This window comes from Poecilia mexicana, unplaced genomic scaffold (assembly GCF_051168715.1).
Source record: "Poecilia mexicana isolate PSO_F unplaced genomic scaffold, ASM5116871v1 scaffold_5, whole genome shotgun sequence".
Taxonomy (NCBI): domain Eukaryota; kingdom Metazoa; phylum Chordata; class Actinopteri; order Cyprinodontiformes; family Poeciliidae; genus Poecilia; species Poecilia mexicana.
In genome coordinates, this window is record NW_028263374.1 from 31,887,554 (window position 1) to 31,905,163 (window position 17,610).

General features: G+C 41.3%; 1 protein-coding gene across 1 annotated transcript; it reads left to right on the forward strand.

Moving 5' to 3' along the window:
- The first annotated feature begins 741 nt into the window (after positions 1-741).
- On the forward strand, positions 742-13,088 carry LOC148159832 (uncharacterized). Its single transcript, XM_088006029.1, has 2 exons — positions 742-1,984; positions 12,967-13,088. Exon 1 carries the CDS (start codon positions 808-810, stop codon positions 1,963-1,965), a length of 1,158 nt encoding a protein of 385 aa, XP_087862155.1. The 5' UTR covers positions 742-807; the 3' UTR covers positions 1,966-1,984; positions 12,967-13,088.
- The last annotated feature ends 4,522 nt before the right edge of the window (positions 13,089-17,610 follow it).

Sequence of the window (17,610 nt, forward strand, 5' to 3'; positions counted from 1 at the left end):
GTGGGAAGAGGAAAGCTATTGAAATTTGAAACTTTCAACAATAACCTGAAGGTTTCAAGCTATTTTGAAACTATAGAAACTATTTAAAGTTTGCCACATGTCACGCAAGTGGCACAACAAAGATGTTGAAGAAGGTGGTCTAATGAAATGAGACACAAATTCATACTACCGCAGGACAACATGACTGGAAGTACAATCAGAGTTACGACAGAATGGTTAGATCAAAGAACTGGTAAAAATTCATGAACTATACGTTTTGGTTCTGACTCAGGAGACAGTGGTGAGCTGCTTCCTGTCCAAACTTTTATGTGGAACGTCAAGACAGGTGATCAAAATCGAGAAATGACCAATTACAGACTGGAAAAGGCAGTGTTCTAAAGTTCAGATGTGAGTTATATGTCTTTAGTTTTATTTTGTTGTGACTTTTTGTTTGTCTTATTTCACATTGCTTTAGTTAGTTTTTGTGGTGCGTTTTCTAGTTTTTAACAGTTAAATATTTAGGTTAGTTAATTTAGGCACTTTAGTTTTGTCAATTTCATTTTTGGTAATTTCATTAGTTTCAGTTAACTATAACACTGGTCAACACAAAAAAAAATGTCTAAGTTTTTTCAGCTGACTTAGTAGTATTTCGTAGTAAGAGTAAAGTGAAAAGCCTCTATATTGCCTAAAAATGAAATGGCTTCAGCCAGAACATCTTGCAAAAATAAACCTGACGTATTCTGTTACATCTTCAGCGAATACACCCTTGTGCCTAACAGGAATCCAGTCACAAGTTTCATAAAGCGTGCTTGCCATGCTTATTTTGGTATGAAACTTGGAGATCAGGACAAAGCTTGGGCGCCACACATGGTATGCAAAGCATGCACCGAGTATCTGCATCAGTGGACAAAGGGCAACAAGAGTTGTCTGAAATTTGGAATTCCGATGGTCTGGAGGGAGCCAACAAACCACTGCAGTGACTGCTACTTCTGTGGCATTGATGTTACTGGGATCAACAGAAAGAACCGGAGCAGCCTAAAGTATCCTGATCTTCAATCAGCACGTCGTCCTGTAGCTCATTGTGATGAAATTCCAGTACCTGTCTTTGGAGAACTTCCTGATAATAGTGACGAAGATTCCACCAGTGTTGAAGAAGAAGAAGACGAAGAAAAAGTGGTTTTTGACAGTGATGCTCCACATCCTTTTTCCCAAAATGAGCTGAACGATCTAGTTCGCGATCTCGGCTTGTCAAAATCCTTAGCCGAACTGTTGGCATCCAGATTGAAGGAAAAGAACCTCCTCTCTGACAGTGCTTGCATCACCTTCTATCGCAACAGGCATCAAGAGTACCTCCACTTTTTCTCTGAAGAGAAGGACTTGGTGTACTGTACAGATGTCAACAACCCTCTGGTGGACAGAGACAGGATACTCTTCCCACCGCTGCACATCAAGCTCGGCTTGATCAAACAGTTCACCAAAGCTCTGGACAAGAATGGTGGCTGCTTCACTTACTTGTGCCAGGCTTTTCCAGGATTGACCATAGAGAAGTTGAAAGCTGGCATCTTTGACGGCCCTCAAATCCGTCAGCTTATCAGAGACTCAGATTTCGAAAAATCAATGAATGGAATGGAACTGGAAGCGTGGAAGGCTTTTGTTTTGGTCGTGAAGAACTTTCTTGGCAATACCAAGGCCAGCAACTACGCAGAACTTGTCACCAATATGCTGACTGCTTTCAGAAACCTCAGATGCAACATGAGCATCAAAATGCATTACTTATTCTCACATATGGATCGGTTTCCGGAGAATCTGGGATCAATGAGTGACGAGCAGGGCGAGAGATTTCATCAGGACATAAAAGAAATGGAGACCAGATATCAGGGACGCTGGGATGCAGTCATGATGGCTGATTACTGTTGGATTCTGAAGAGAGACATCTCTGTCACTGAGCACTCTCGGGTCTCCACAGAACGGAAGTTCAAGCCCTAAATTTGGAACAATGATGACGGTAACATGCACTTCACATGTCCATAACATTAATTAATTAATCAATGTGGACTGCTACATTTACATTAACCGATGTTTGTAACATTTCATCAATAAATTGTTAGAAAACAACTGATATCTTAAAAATCTAATTCGGATGAGAAATATTACTAAAGATCAACCGATAATGTAAAAAAATATAATTATCCATAATAATCCATTTAGACAAAAACCTTGGATTTAAAAATTAACTTAGCATAAAAACGTGACCTGATTGATAGAAATGGATGTTATTTTTGGATTCAGTAGTGGATGTTTGTAATAAATCAGTTGTCAAAATATAAACAATTTTCAAAAAAATTTTTTTTGTAACCCTGTGTAATGACCATGCTTAAAATCACCTCAAATTAAATAAACATGGTGCATTAGTTCCAGTTATTTCCTGCAATAAATGGACACATTGCATAATTCAGTGTTTCCCAACCCTGGTCCTCAAGGCACACTGCCATGCATGTTTTTTGTTTCCTTGCTTCAGCACAGGTGATTTCAATTAACAGGTTTTTGCTGAACTGCAATCAGGTGAATGAGGTGCATTAAAGCAGGGAAATTTCTCAAACATGCAAGGAAGGCAGTGTGCCTCGAGGACCAGGGTTGGGAAAAGACTGGCATAATCCATGGTATGACAGAACTGGAGGGTGTTCTCCTGACGCAATTCATTATCAACATACATTCAGATTCAATATCAATATACATGTTCAGAATAATATGCACTGAGGCAGCCATCTTCTCTGTACCTGCTGGTGTTTTAGGGCAGAATCAGATAAACAGGACGGTTATCTGCTGCTGTCCTGACCCAGCTGCTCGTATTTATCTCAGTCTCTCAGTCACTTTTGATTTTCTACATGTTCCTGTTCTCTTAAACTGGCACTTAGAAAAGTATTCATATTCTTTTCAGACATCTGGGCCCCTCTTCTGAAAAATCATTTATCTATACCTCTACAGAAAATTGTGCCATCTCTTTTATGAATGAAAACCTTGTTTGGTTTTTATAGTAGTTGTTGTCCTAACAGTCTAACATTGTTTAAGCATAAATGTAGACTTTATTTCATTTCTCCACCTAAATAAAAAGATAAACAGAATAATATTAAAGTATTGTTACAAGTATTGTTGCACATCAACTGTCATTCCATGTAAATCCAATTTACATGGAACTGAATCATTTACTGAGTCAAAATGTGTGCAAAAATCACTTTCAGTTAGTTGGCTCTTGCTGAAAAAAATCCAATTCAAATTTTACATTTTGATTGTAATCATAGACAATTACATTTATTCATCATATATCTGATAGAAAACAGCATAATTCCATAAAATGTTGTGTTTTGTGGAAATTAACATTACATTATCACACAGAAACATATTTGGTTTGAACATCCCAACCATAGAATTATCAAAGGTATCCATAATGTTCATGGTGAGATTTTGAGTTGTTCATATCTCTGTAGTAAACCCTGAATCTCCTCCAGCAACACTCAACTTGTATTTTTTGACAATGCCGACCAGATAGGGCGGTGACACTGAACATTTTTCATCATTCATATCAGCGACATTTTTCTAGAGCAGAAATGTCTCATTAAATGCCTCGGGGCCTGACTGATAGTGTCTTACCTGACAAGCAACTTTATGCCTCATTTTTGCCTCATGCTCCCTGAGTCTGTGAATGAATATCATATAGTCAGCAGACAGATAAAGCTGCTCGGTTTTCTGTCCAGAACAAGTGAGGGTTGATGTTTCCCATAAACCCTACTGCAACAGGGACAAAAAAAATAACAAAAAAGTAATATTTAAGAAAGAATCTGATGTAGATTTCTCTGTAGAGCGTTTATTTTGACATTTAGGCAGGAATATGTATTCTTTCAGAAATACATCTTCTTTCAAAATATTGCATCCTTAGTTTATTGTTGAGTGGGTAAAGAACATTTGTTTTGACCCTCAAATTGTTTTCACTTGACTGTGTCAAAAAGTTTGAACACCCTTGATCTAGGAAGTGACTCAGTTGGTAATCGCCTGGATTTCAATCTTGGCCTGGGGTTTTGTGTATGGAGTTTGCATGTTCTCCCTGTGGGTCCATGAGTTCTCTCCAGGTACTCTGGCCTCCTCCCACAGTGGACTCTTAGATTGATTAGTCTTTCTTAATTTTTCTTAGCCGCTTATTGGGGTCTGCTATTGGACAAAAGAGTTAAGGATTCAACACGTTGGAATGAACCACAACTTTTTATGAACTGTGATGCTGTGAGAGCTCTGGTGGAGCCTGCACATAGTCTGGGGAAAAAAAAGAACAAAAACAAACCATCATCCTCCTACCACATTCTGTCGTTTTCTCCATTGTCTTCCAATAGTAACATCCACAGCATACATCTGTTTCGATACAACTGAAAAACCACCGCATCCTGCGCATCCTAGCTGAAATTAATTTTTTTTTTTAATTTCAGAAAAATAAAAAAAAATGAATTTTTCTGAAATCTTAATGTTTTCATTACGCAACTTTATTTTTGTAAATTTAATCCTGTTATTGTTGCAACTCCATTCTGTCCAACCATAAAGCATAAAAAAAATGTTCTATTGTGTGACTCACGTCCCTTGGCAGCTGTTCACAAAATGGCTACGTCAGGTAAGCTTTGTTAAGTGAAATACTGTCTCATAACATTCCTTGTATCATCTACTAACCCACAAGGCAATAGGTCAAAGCACCGGGGAAGAGCATCAGCAGGGAGGGTTTCAGTTGTGACTTTGATATGCTGCAAGAACCAGCATTACAAAAGGAATGCTCTCTCAAGAGTAAATCTGGTCCTGTTAGCAGAAGTCCGGGAACTCCTGACCGGACTTCCTCCAGAGAACAGAGAGCTGTGCTGACCCATCCATCAGCCCTGTTTATGTTTCATCTTATAAACTCTCATTTGCTCCCCCGCCCCCTCCCTCCGTACCCCAACTGTCATGTTTGAATCTAATCTCCTGACCCACATGCAGAACACACAATGGAGAACACAGATCAATTAAGATGATTTTATTTTCTTCTAAACAATGATTTATATTATGCACAGGTCCTTGTGTAACAGGGGGGGCAGCCAGGAACTCCGGGGAACTGAACACAAGAAAAGAGAGATAGTGAGTTCAATGGTAACTGGATTCTGGCGATTTTCAGATGAGTTAAAGTTACTTGAGATGAACAGAGCCGAGTCTGGGGGGGATATGATCATGGTCACGAGGGTGGAGGTCCAGGAGGGGGGGGCTGCGGACTGGAGGCAGAGGCTGCGGCAGAGGGCGGACAGGTAAGCTCAGATGCGGTGGCGGAGAAGGAGGGAGCAGGACGGTCAGCTGGAGATCAACGGAGGTAAGTAGACTGCAGTAGAGGTGGCTATGGCACTTGGGCGACCAGTGAGTATTTTCCACGGCATCTCAAAGGAGGAAGGCACAGATAGATCCAGGGACTCGGAACCAGGTGGGTATTTCCACAGCGTCTTCAAAGGAGTCCTGAGAAATTACTGGAAGCTCAGATAGGTATATCTTCGAAAGATAAACTGCAAAGGGTTTGGTGTACCAATACTGGCTAACACTCTGGCACTGAAGTGTTGACAGTCCCCCGCCTAAATCCTCCTCCAGATGAACAGATTGTCCGCAGGTGTGCTCCAGATCACGCCCTCAGGTAGGCAGACCAACAGCAGCCTCTGGTGGAGAAAAGAAGAACACAACCCACCACCCTGGATCCCACACAGCAAATTCAAAAGTGTTAAATTTCCAGTGTAAGTGTTGTATGTTAAAAATAGCGTTAATTCAACAACAGGAGTGTTAAGTTTCCCAAAGAGTTAAATAAAAAGCAATCCTGTCCTGTGTTGATTTCTAAATTTACACCATCAGACTGTTCCTCCCACAATTGTAACATTTGTGATATCACTTCAGGGAAGGAATTATAGGTAGGATATGGGTTGCAGCAGGTACCTGGACTGGACCTACAGGGGGCCCAGATTGGATAAAGAACATGCTTTGAGGGACTCTAGTTTTTTTTATCACATCTGATAAAAACTATAAAGGGAGAGACCTCTCCTATTGAAACTTGTGTACCATACCACAGTAGGTTATGTGACCTTGGGTACAGCTTTAGATCCTCTTTTTACCAGATCACACAGATACGTTTGCAAAAATGGATAGAGGCACTGCTGCAGATTACAAACAGTTTATTGAATTCACAAATGTTTCATGAGCAAAAATAGTCAATTTATTTTATTATATCAAGTGACCACACTAAAAGTGGAAGTCTATGCTGGCCCTGGGATCCTTAAAGCTGAAAAATAATTAAAACCCAATTAGATAAAAATTTGGTTGTTTGGGGGAGGAATAATAAAGAAAACACAAATACAACTAAATACACCTAAGTGTTCCCCCAACAAAAGCACACTCACACAAAAATCCCTAGTGAATACAAAGGAAAAGTAAAAAAAAACTCCCCTTCCACTAGTCTCCTCAGTCTGAATAAAAACAGCCTAGGACCCAGGGATAGCATAGGTCCCAGTTTAAAACAAGCCAGAGGGCTACAGTAGAAAGTTCCTTTCAACTAAGCAAAACCCCAAAAAAGAAAAGTTATTTTTAATCAATAACCATCTAAAAATAAGTAAACCAAAACAAAAAATTGAAATCGAAACTGCTACTGTTTCAGTAGCAGGCCAACCTACACACAAAAGAAATCAAGTTAGACAAGAACATTAACCAGCCAGATAAATCATAAGAAGCGGCCCTTACCTTCTCTAAAGTGAAACCAGTAAATGACGTCACTCTCTAAAGTGCGTTTCCTACAACAATCAGTGGCAGAATCAGACATAAATTCTAAACTCACTTCACGATCAATGTTAAACATGACTTTGCACAAGTCATCAGCCTGCATTTGATATCCTCAGCGACTGCTTTTAAACGTAAATGGTGATTACCAGTCTCCTTAACGAGCCAGCTGCGCACTATTACAGCATCTTCCATATATGGACAAGAGGAAAAGAGCACAGCAGCACACATTCAGAGTAAAATATGCCCGGCTACAGTTATATAGTAGGGTGCCCCGTTGTTGACTCATGGTTGCTAAAAACCTTACCAGACTGACTGATTTTAGTGATATAGTGAGTGTAAAATATTGAATAAAATGTTGTGCTACATGACAGGCTTTATTTTCACCCTTATATTTAACTTTATGACACACAAAACTACAAATGAATCGTCCTTATTGTCTCCAGGTGCATTCTGGGTAAAGCTTGTCACCAACGTTGTCATCAGTCACTGTGCAACAAATGGCAAACGAGCATTTCTACGGACTACGTTAACATGTTTTGAATTTGTGTTGTTTCACCAGTAGCCTGATGTTTCTGTTCTTCTCTTGGTTTGTTGTACTTCATGTCAGATGGACTTCAAAATGACACAATCGCTCTCTCTGGTGATGAAACTTGTTAGCTCCGCTGTTGCGGACATGTCTATGTTGTAAAGTTAAATTATCATGAGCTTTATTATTTGGGCCCGATCATTAGCCCCGCCCCCGACCGACGCTCAAAGGGTTCAGTCCCATCCAACTATCCGCCGATAACCTGTCTCTCTACAACATGGAAGATCATGTCAGGCATCATAGCAGCTAAGATAAGCGGGCACATGGATAAATACATGAGCACGGCACAGAAGGGCATCGGCATAAATAGCAGAGGAGCCAAACACCAACTCCTTGTAGACCACACAGTCGCCCGAGACTGCAAAACCCGAAACACCAACCTGTGCACCGCTTGGATTGATTACAAGAAAGCCTATGACTCAATGCCACACACTTGGATCATTGAAGCTTAGAGATGTACATCATCAATAGGACTCTAAGAGCCTTCATTGCAAACTCGATGGGGCTGTGGAAAACCACCCTTGAAGCCAACTGCAAACCACTTGCCCAAGTGTCCATCAAATGTGGCATATACCAAGGAGATGCTCTGTCCCCACTGCTGTTCTGCATAGGCCTGAACCCCCTTAGCCAAATCATCAACAAGACTGGCTACGGATACTGACTCAAGAATGGGGCCACAATCAGTCACCTCCTATACATGGATGACATCAAGCTGTACGCCAAGAGCGAGCGAGACATCGACTCACTGATCCACACCACCAGGATCTACAGCACTGACATTGGGATGTCATTCGGATTAAAGAAGTGTGGCCGGATGGTTACAAAGAGAGGGAAGGTCGTCCGCACAGAAGGGGTCTCACTCCCAGAAGGAACAATAGCAGACATAGAGCACAGTTACAAGTACCTGGGAATACCACAAGCAAATGGCAACCTCGATGAGGTCACAAGGAAAGGAGCCACAGCCAAATACCTCCAACGAATAAGGCAAGTCCTGAGAAGCCAGCTCAATGGCAAGAACAAGATCCGTGCAATAAACAGCTATGCCTTACCAGTAATCAGATACCCTGCCGGAATAATTAGCTGGCCAATGGAAGAGATAAAGGCCACGGATGTTAAGACTCAGAAGCTACTAACCATGCATGGAGGGTTCCACCCCAAATCCAGCACCCTGAGACTGTACACAAGCCGTAAGGAAGGAGGCAGAGGACTAGTGAGTGTGAGAGCCACTGTCCAGGATGAAACATCCAAGATCCATAAATACATCAAGGACAAAGCCTCAACGGACGATGTGCTCAGCGAATGTCTCAGGCAATGGGGAACAGAGGACGAGGTGCTGGAGGAACCATCCTGGGAAGACAAGCCCCTACATGGGATGTACCACCGACAAATAACTGAAGTGGCTGATATCAGGAAATCCTACCAATGGCTGGAAAAGCTGGACTCAAGGACAGCACAGAGGCCCTCATCCAGGAACAGGCCCTAAACACCAGAGCAATAGAGGCTCAGATCTACCACACCAGACAAGACCCAAGGTGTAGGTTGTGCAAGGAGGCCTCTGAGACAGTCCAGCACATAACAGCAGGGTGCAAGATGCTGGCAGGGAAAGCATACATGGAACGACATAACCAAGTGGCGGGCATAGTGTACAGGAACATCTGTGCCGAATATGGACTGGAAACCCTGAGGTCAAAGTGGGGAACACCCCCAAAGGTGGTGGAGAATGACCGAGGTAAGATTCTGTGGGACTTCCAGATCCAGACAGACAAGATGGTAATGGCGAACCAACCGGACATTGTGGTGGTGGATAAAGAACAGAGGAAAGCCGTTGTGGTGGAGGTAGAAATACCAAGTGACCACAACATCAGGAAAAAGGAGCACGAGAAACTGGAGAAATACCAGGGCCTCAGAGAGGAACTGGAGAAGGCCTGGAAGGTGAAGACCACAGTGGTGCCTGTGGTCATCGGGGCCCTCGGGGCAGTCACCCCCAAACTGGAGCAGTGGCTCAAACAGATCCCAGGAACAACATCAGACATCTCAGTCCAGAAATGTGCAGTTCTAGGCACAGCCAAGATACTGGAGGAACCCTCAAGCTCCCAGACCTCTGGTAGAGGACCCAAGCTCAGAGGATGAGAGAGACCACCCGCGGAGGGTGAGAAGGGAATTTTTTATATATATATATATATATATATATATATATATATATATATATATATATATATTTTTTTTTTAAGCAATTTAGTCTGTACTTCATACATTTCTTCTGAGAAGCAATCACAAGAAATACATTAGATGGCAAAATTAGAAGGAAAAATCCCAGACTCAACGACCGTATCGTCGTTGTCGTATTTTTTATCAAGGACGAAAACAAATGAGCTGATTGGATGTTTGGTACCAGCTATTTGAGCAAAGAGACTCAATGAGGGATAACTCAATATCCACAGAAACAAGTCAATGGTCTGTGTAAGTGACATTAGGAGCTAATCGAAAACAAGACCCCTCTAATTAGCCATTACAAAAATAACATACTGAGGTCATAGTTATTGCATTTCCTGAAAGCAAACATTGGTCTTGATTTCAATGACTGCTGTATTTAAATTTACATTTGACTCTTTTTTATTTTTTTAACAGTCATTAGTTCATTTTCAGTATTGTTACCAACTGTATCTAACTTTTCTCTAACTCAGCTAGAATTACACACCAAAAGTGTTTGGTGTGTGATGCTGCTGAAATTGTTAAAAAAAACTGCAGTTAAAGCTAAAGGAGCACCTTCAGCTGGAGACCCATTACAACAAAATGCGCCACAGGAAATCATTCCTGCCTGTAGCCATCAGGCTTTACCACATCTAGTTCTGAGTAACTTCAATCAAAATTATATATATACAAATATATATATATATACATACAGTGCTGCTTGAAAATTTATGAACTAGTTGAGTAGTTTAGATTTTTCTTTTGTTTTATCAAGATTCTCTTATTTTATCATCACCAGTTTTTGCATATGAAATGTTGGGTTTATTTATTGACACCATTTACTTGTTTCAAGGGAAATGTGTGAGTTGCAAGCAGTAGACTACATGAAACATGGAATCAGAGCATCTGCAAAAGTAAATTAACCACAGCTGCACCAGTTAAGTGAATTAGGTAAAAGACTCAGTTGAAGTGGATGGCCATCAAAACTAACACAAAGAAGCACCAGAGAAATAATAATGCCGTTAAAGACGAACCCACGCATCACCTCCAGAGAGTTGCAGACCTCTCTGTCAGCGTCTGAGATACATGAGCATGTATCTACAATCAGATGTAATATCAATAGACAGTGAATTCCAGTATGGAACTATGATAGGATGCCACTGGTGCAACAAATCCAGTTGTGAAATTTCCTCGCTTCTAAATATTCCACATTCAACTCTCACTGTATCAAAAGAAAATGGAAATGTTTAGGAAGGATGGCAACTCAGCCACCAAGTGGTAGGTCATGTAAACTGACAGAGGACGCTGAAGCACATGGTGCACAGAGGTCATCAACTTTCTGCAGAGTCAATCACTGCAGACCTACAGACTTCATGTGGTCTTCAGATTAGCTCAAGATATATGTGTATGTGTGTGCATGTGTATGTAGGTAAATCTATCTATCGCTTATGGTTGTATTTGTATTAATATTTAACACTGTGGATTGAGTAGCTTTTCAACTAATAAGCAATTTCTCCTTGGGGATCAACAAAGTATATTCTATTCTAATAGAATACTATATATTCTAATATAATATATAAATATTCTAATTCATATCTTGTGTCTTTCTTTTTCACAATGTAAATTGAGTAAAAAAATGGAAATGGAAAATTGTCTCTAGCCCCAACTCTCAGTTTTGCCAATGTCATAAACCATTTCCAGGACGCACATCTTCCTTTTCGCATACTGTATCTTACGAAAGAATCTCCATTTGGGTGTAACACGTGTAAATACTGTCATAATAGATGGTAGACTTCTAACCCACATGCAGAATCAAGCCCGGAGATTACTGGTGAGTAAATGTTTATTAGAAAAAGCTATCACAATGTCTCGTAGATGATCCTTAGGTATAGGTCCCAGTCTCGCCTGGAAGCGGAGAAAACAGGTCAATGATCTGGCCAGAGGTGGACAAAAAGTTGGATGGGTTAACAGGAGTAATCAGCTTACGTCTTCTTGGAGGGCTTCCCGACGGTGGGAGGGGAACGAACAGTGAGCTGGAGCGGGCAGGCCGGTGCGGTTCTGAGAGTGGCAGGCAGATTTGCCAATGGAAGTCGGCTACTATCTGGAAATGAGAAACAGGGAACAATTGAGGAAGGCTGACAACAGGCAGAGAGGTTTTCTCAAGAAGTTCAAAAACAATGCTAGCGTTTCACAGGGGAAGGCTTAACAAGCTAGAGACTACTGTGAAGGGATAATCATCCGGCGGAGAGGAGAGGTCTGGTAGCTCCTTAAATCCTCTCCTGACTGATGATCCAACGAGCTTCAGGCGTGCAGCTCCACTCCAGGCCACCCCCCAACGGGGAGCCGAAGGGGAGAGACACCTCTCTTAAAGGAAAAACCCAGAACCTGACAAATACTTCATAATAAATCACATTTAATTATCGCTCTACTTTTTTCGCAGTGCGCTCATGCTGCCAAAGAAAAGGCTTGATTGCTGGAGTTGTTCGCATACGGCTGCAGTCGCCACCTCGTTTCACATGCCTGAGAGGCAAATACCTCGACTCCATTTGGTCCAAAGGAGTTTTCGCCTGCCAGCGGCGCAGCTCTACCTGGACAGATCAGATGGAAATGGAGATAGCATCTCTGCTGATGTTCTTTGGAGCAGTAGTGAAAACAAACAGCCTCGCTCCCCAGCTGCAGACAGCCTTCTTGTAAACACTGTCCAACAGAAGAAAATAAACACCACTCTTTTTTTTGAGTATTTCATCAGTAGCTCCCATCTGGATCATTATTTATCCAACATCAATTAGCAGTGTAGGTTTGACCAGAAATGACAACTCTGGTTTGCCTTAGTCTGAAATTATTATGCAAGAAATTCTGATTAATTCTTCACATGAGACAAAAATATCTGTGTGGTGTTCTGGTTTCTGACCTACTTGTTCCGCACAAAACGCAATGGGCTTTAAAGACTTCTGAAAGGTTATGAAATATATTAACCTTGAGGTCGTCCTGCCATATGTCTATGAACATAGAACTGCTTTTGACATAATATAGAGTAAATATGTCTGCAGTGGAGAGAGAAATCATGTTATTGAGAGAAAAGCTGAAAATTTTTACTCTCTTTTCCAAGCTGGTCATGTTCATTGTTCAAATTTAAGTTTTGCATTTAACTTACTACAAATAAGTGTCACTGAAGTTAGCAAGACTGTTAACGCAAAAATCATCATTAATGTTATATATTAAAACTATCAACAACAACTTCTCATTCACCTGGTTCTTGATGTATCAGCAACGATCAATGTGTTTTATTTGCATTTTGAAGTATTGTATTAGAAATGTTGACGGAAACTCTTGATATGTGTGTTCTATGCTAGGTTGCAACCGCTACATCTTGTCAATTACAGCTGTCATTGTTGCAGGTCCCAGGTGAAGGGACAGGCGGGCAGATCCAAATAACCTGTTTTAACAGGAGAAACGAGTGAGCCACAGGAGACGCTGTTGCTGTGCTGGTAGCTCAGTCCGTGTATTTTCAGGAATCCATGTATGGCTTGTTCTTTGGCTTTTTCATTTCAAAATAAAATTGCAAAAACAAAACAAGCATGTGTTTGTTTGTTTTTTGTTGTTTTTGGTTTTTAAAACAAAATTAGAAAACGGCAATTGCAAAAATAAAAAAGAAAACGAACTGTCAATTTCGATTTTCATTATTTCATTTTTGACAAGCGGTCTGCCTTATGTGTTTAGCAGGCACAATGACATACCAGCGCATTTAATCGAACATAACACGCATTTTTGTTACTGAAAACCTTATTCAAGCAGCTATCAAAACTACATTTATAAATAATTGTATTATTTAATTGTATTGATACATATTTCAGAATATTTAACTATGCTTAGTGAGGAAAACAATAGAATAGGAATAGAATATTCTAATATTGATGTAAAGTTGATGTATGATGAGCATTTTACAAAGCACAGAACCGTTGATAATTTATTTAATAAATTATTTAGTAATATCAGTACATATTTATATGAATATACAAACACAAATAATGATTAATAATGACATAAATAAATAATTATTAATACTGAATAATATATTAGATACATGTTTATGTATATAAATATACATATAAACAGGTATATTATTGATCGGCTGTTTTCCAGCTGATGAGTTCTAGCTTCAGAGTGATTCAGCAGCTGAGATTGAGTCCAAAATACGATGCGAGATTCATCCATGCTGCCGACTCTCTTTAAAGATAGTTCCCACTTCTTCCTCACATCGTGTCTTTAGGAAACCTTCAAAACAAAAACGGAAGATTTGGGAGGTGTCTTACTTTTGACAGAGTGAAAGAATTACATATAAATAATAGTCTTTACCACTTTGTAAACTTTGCTGGTGCAATGTAACATATATTATAAAACTTATATTGTTATAACACTTATAACAATATAAGTGTATTATAAAACTTATATTGTTATAACACTTATAACAATATAAGTTTTATAATATATGTTACATTGTTTCATTTCTAAGATAGGCACTTGTGTCAGATAATCTAATTCAATGTTAGAGAATAATTAATTTTTTATTTAAGATTTATGGAATCTCGGTTAGCCTTCATAGCGGGGTTGAACCCTGGTATTACACCAAGCACTATAGCTAATATAAGCTGGTATCTCACCGGTGAACATAAATACAGTAAACTAATATTCTAATCACAAAATATACACAATAATATGTCCATCATACTTGTGAAACGTTGTCTGTGGAGCCCTCACATCAATAATCCGTCGATCCGAACAACAATATCCCGCAGTGCTGAGGCATCGTCTGCTGTTTTTGCTTGAGCAAAGTAGGAGGGACGACCGCTCCAAGATGGCCACCGTATTTCCTGCGTCGGAGCAGCCAATGCGGGGTCTATTCTTATATTATGTCTATGGGCTGTATCACACATAGACATTATGCAGGCTGCAGGAAGACAAGCTTGTTCCTTTCAGGTTTCAGGCTATACACTGTAGTCTTTTCTGTCAGCCGCAAGTCAGTTTAAGTAATGCTCCTGTGAGAAACAAATATTACCGGACATCTGGTCACCGAGAAAAATGGTTAGCCTGAGTTTTTATGCTAATGCTATTCAGAAAAGAAAAACTTAAAAAGCTATAGGATTTGAATGACGGCGTTGGGCAGAATGTTCTAGTCGCGGTTTGAGCGTGTTTTTAAACCAGAGCAGATTAAAGGTTGGTAAAAAAAAATTGGGCGGACTAGTCCTTTAGCCATTTACTGAATCGGAAGCTGCATTTAGAAGCCATTAGCTTCATATACGAAACAAAGTCGGAGTATAAGGCTTTCTGTGTGAAGGTATCATGATCAAATTATGCCGATTTGGACGAGTGTAGAAAAACAAATTGTGCAGGACAGAGAGAACTTCCGGGTCAGACCGCTTGTCAAAAACAAAATAATGAAAATAGAAATTGACAGCTCTTTATCAGTTTTTTCCAATTTCGTTTTGTGCACTAAATGGGAAATCGGATAACGAGCCAAAAATCCGATTTTTGATATTGGTTCAGTAAACGAAAAACGAAAAAACGAGTATTTCCGTTTTTTCATTTTTTATTTCAAACGAAAAAACGTTCGTTTGAAATGAAATGAAATACACGGACCTAGCTCTCAGCTCTCATCCGAATGGAGGAGAGCTTTCTCGACACAGAAAATTTGCACAGTCTAGCGGCGCATTTGTGTTACTGCGTGACATTGCTCCAAAATTTCAAAACAGGGTCAAATCCTTAACTAAAATCACAATTTAACCAAACAAATATGACCACACTTTTTTGGGGGGGTCACATGATTAACATCGACATCTGACAAAATGACAACCTGGTTGAGTCGCTCCACACCAGTAGATGGAAACATGCTAAATTCGCATTTTCTTTTTTTATCATTTCTTTTTTGCAACATTTTAAAAGTTTCCTCAAAATTTGCATGACAATTGGATGGAAACAAAAAAAAATTCCCTTCTCACCCTCCGCGGGTGGTCTCTTTCATCCTAGGAGCTCGGGTCCTCTACCAGAGGCCTGGGAGCTTGAGGGTTTTGCGCAGTATCTTGGCTGTGCCTAGAACTGCACATTTCTGGACTGAGCTGTCTGATGTTGTTCCTGGGATCTGTTTGAGCCACTGCTCCAGTTTGGGGGTGACTGCCCCGAGGGCCCCGATGACCACAGGCACCACTGTGGTCTTCACCTTCCAGGCCTTCTCCAGTTCCTCTCTGAGGCCCTGGTATTTCTCCAGTTTCTCGTGCTCCTTTTTCCTGATGTTGTGGTCACTTGGTATTGCTACATCCACCACAACAGCTTTCCTCTGTTCTTTATCCACCACCACAATGTCCGGTTGGTTCGCCATTACCATCTTGTCTGTCTGGATCTGGAAGTCCCACAGAATCTTACCTCGGTCATTCTCCACCACCTTTGGGGGTGTTCCCCACTTTGACCTCAGGGTTTCCAGTCCATATTCGGCACAGATGTTCCTGTACACTATGCCCGCCACTTGGTTATGTCGTTCCATGTTCCATAACAGCACCCTGCTGTTATGTGCTGGACTGTCTCAGAGGCCTCCTTGCACAACCTACACCTTGGGTCTTGTCTGGTGTGGTAGATCTGAGCCTCTATTGCTCTGGTGTTTAGGGCCTGTTCCTGGGCGGCCAGGATGAGGGCCTCTGTGCTGTCCTTGAGTCCAGCTTTTCCAGCCATTGGTAGGATTTCCTGATATCAGCCACTTCAGTTATTTGTCGGTGGTACATCCCATGTAGTGGGATGTACCACTGTTCCTCTGTTCCCCATTGCCTGAGACATTCGCTGAGCACATCGTCCGTTGAGGCTTTGTCCTTGATGTATTTATGGATCTTGGATGTTTCATCCTGGACAGTGGCTCTCACACTCACTAGTCCTCTGCCTCCTTCCTTACGGCTCGTGTACAGTCTCAGGGTGCTGGATTTGGGGTGGAACCCTCCATGCATGGTTAGCAGCTTCCGAGTCTTAACATCCGTGGCCTTTATCTCTTCCATTGGCCAGCTAATTATTCCGGCAGGGTATCTGATTACTGGTAAGGCATAGCTGTTTATTGCACGGATCTTGTTCTTGCCATTGAGCTGGCTTCTCAGGACTTGCCTTATTCGTTGGAGGTATTTGGCTGTGGCTCCTTTCCTTGTGACCTCATCGAGGTTGCCATTTGCTTGTGGTATTCCCAGGTACTTGTAACTGTGCTCTATGTCTGCTATTGTTCCTTCTGGGAGTGAGACCCCTTCTGTGCGGACGACCTTCCCTCTCTTTGTAACCATCCGGCCACACTTCTTTAATCCGAATGACATCCCAATGTCAGTGCTGTAGATCCTGGTGGTGTGGATCAGTGAGTCGATGTCTCGCTCGCTCTTGGCGTACAGCTTGATGTCATCCATGTATAGGAGGTGACTGATTGTGGCCCCATTCTTGAGTCGGTATCCGTAGCCAGTCTTGTTGATGATTTGGCTAAGGGGGTTCAGGCCTATGCAGAACAGCAGTGGGGACAGAGCATCTCCTTGGTATATGCCACATTTGATGGACACTTGTGCAAGTGGTTTGCAGTTAGCTTCAAGGGTGGTTTTCCACAGCCCCATCGAGTTTGCAATGAAGGCTCTTAGAGTCCTATTGATGTTGTACATCTCTAAGCATTCAATGATCCAAGTGTGTGGCATTGAGTCATAGGCTTTCTTGTAATCAATCCAAGCGGTGCACAGGTTGGTGTTTCGGGTTTTGCAGTCTCGGGCGACTGTGTGGTCTACAAGAAGTTGGTGTTTGGCTCCTCTGCTATTTATGCCGATGCAATTCTGGATCAGGATTGTGCGCCCTTCAGTTAACCATTCAGGGTGAGTCCCATTCTGTAGCAGCTGGTTCAATTGAGCTGCCAGTCGCTCATGGAGGGCAGTGAGTTTCTTTAGCCAGTAGGCATGGATCATGTCAGGCCCTGGTGCTGTCCAGTTTTTCATACCTGAGACTCTTTCTTGGACATCTGCCACAGTGATGGTTACCGGGGCTTG

What these genes read in the sequence shown, in the direction of transcription:
- LOC148159832 (XM_088006029.1), top strand. Translation starts at nt 808, where the DNA reads ATGAAACTTGGAGATCAGGACAAAGCTTGGGCGCCACACATGGTATGC.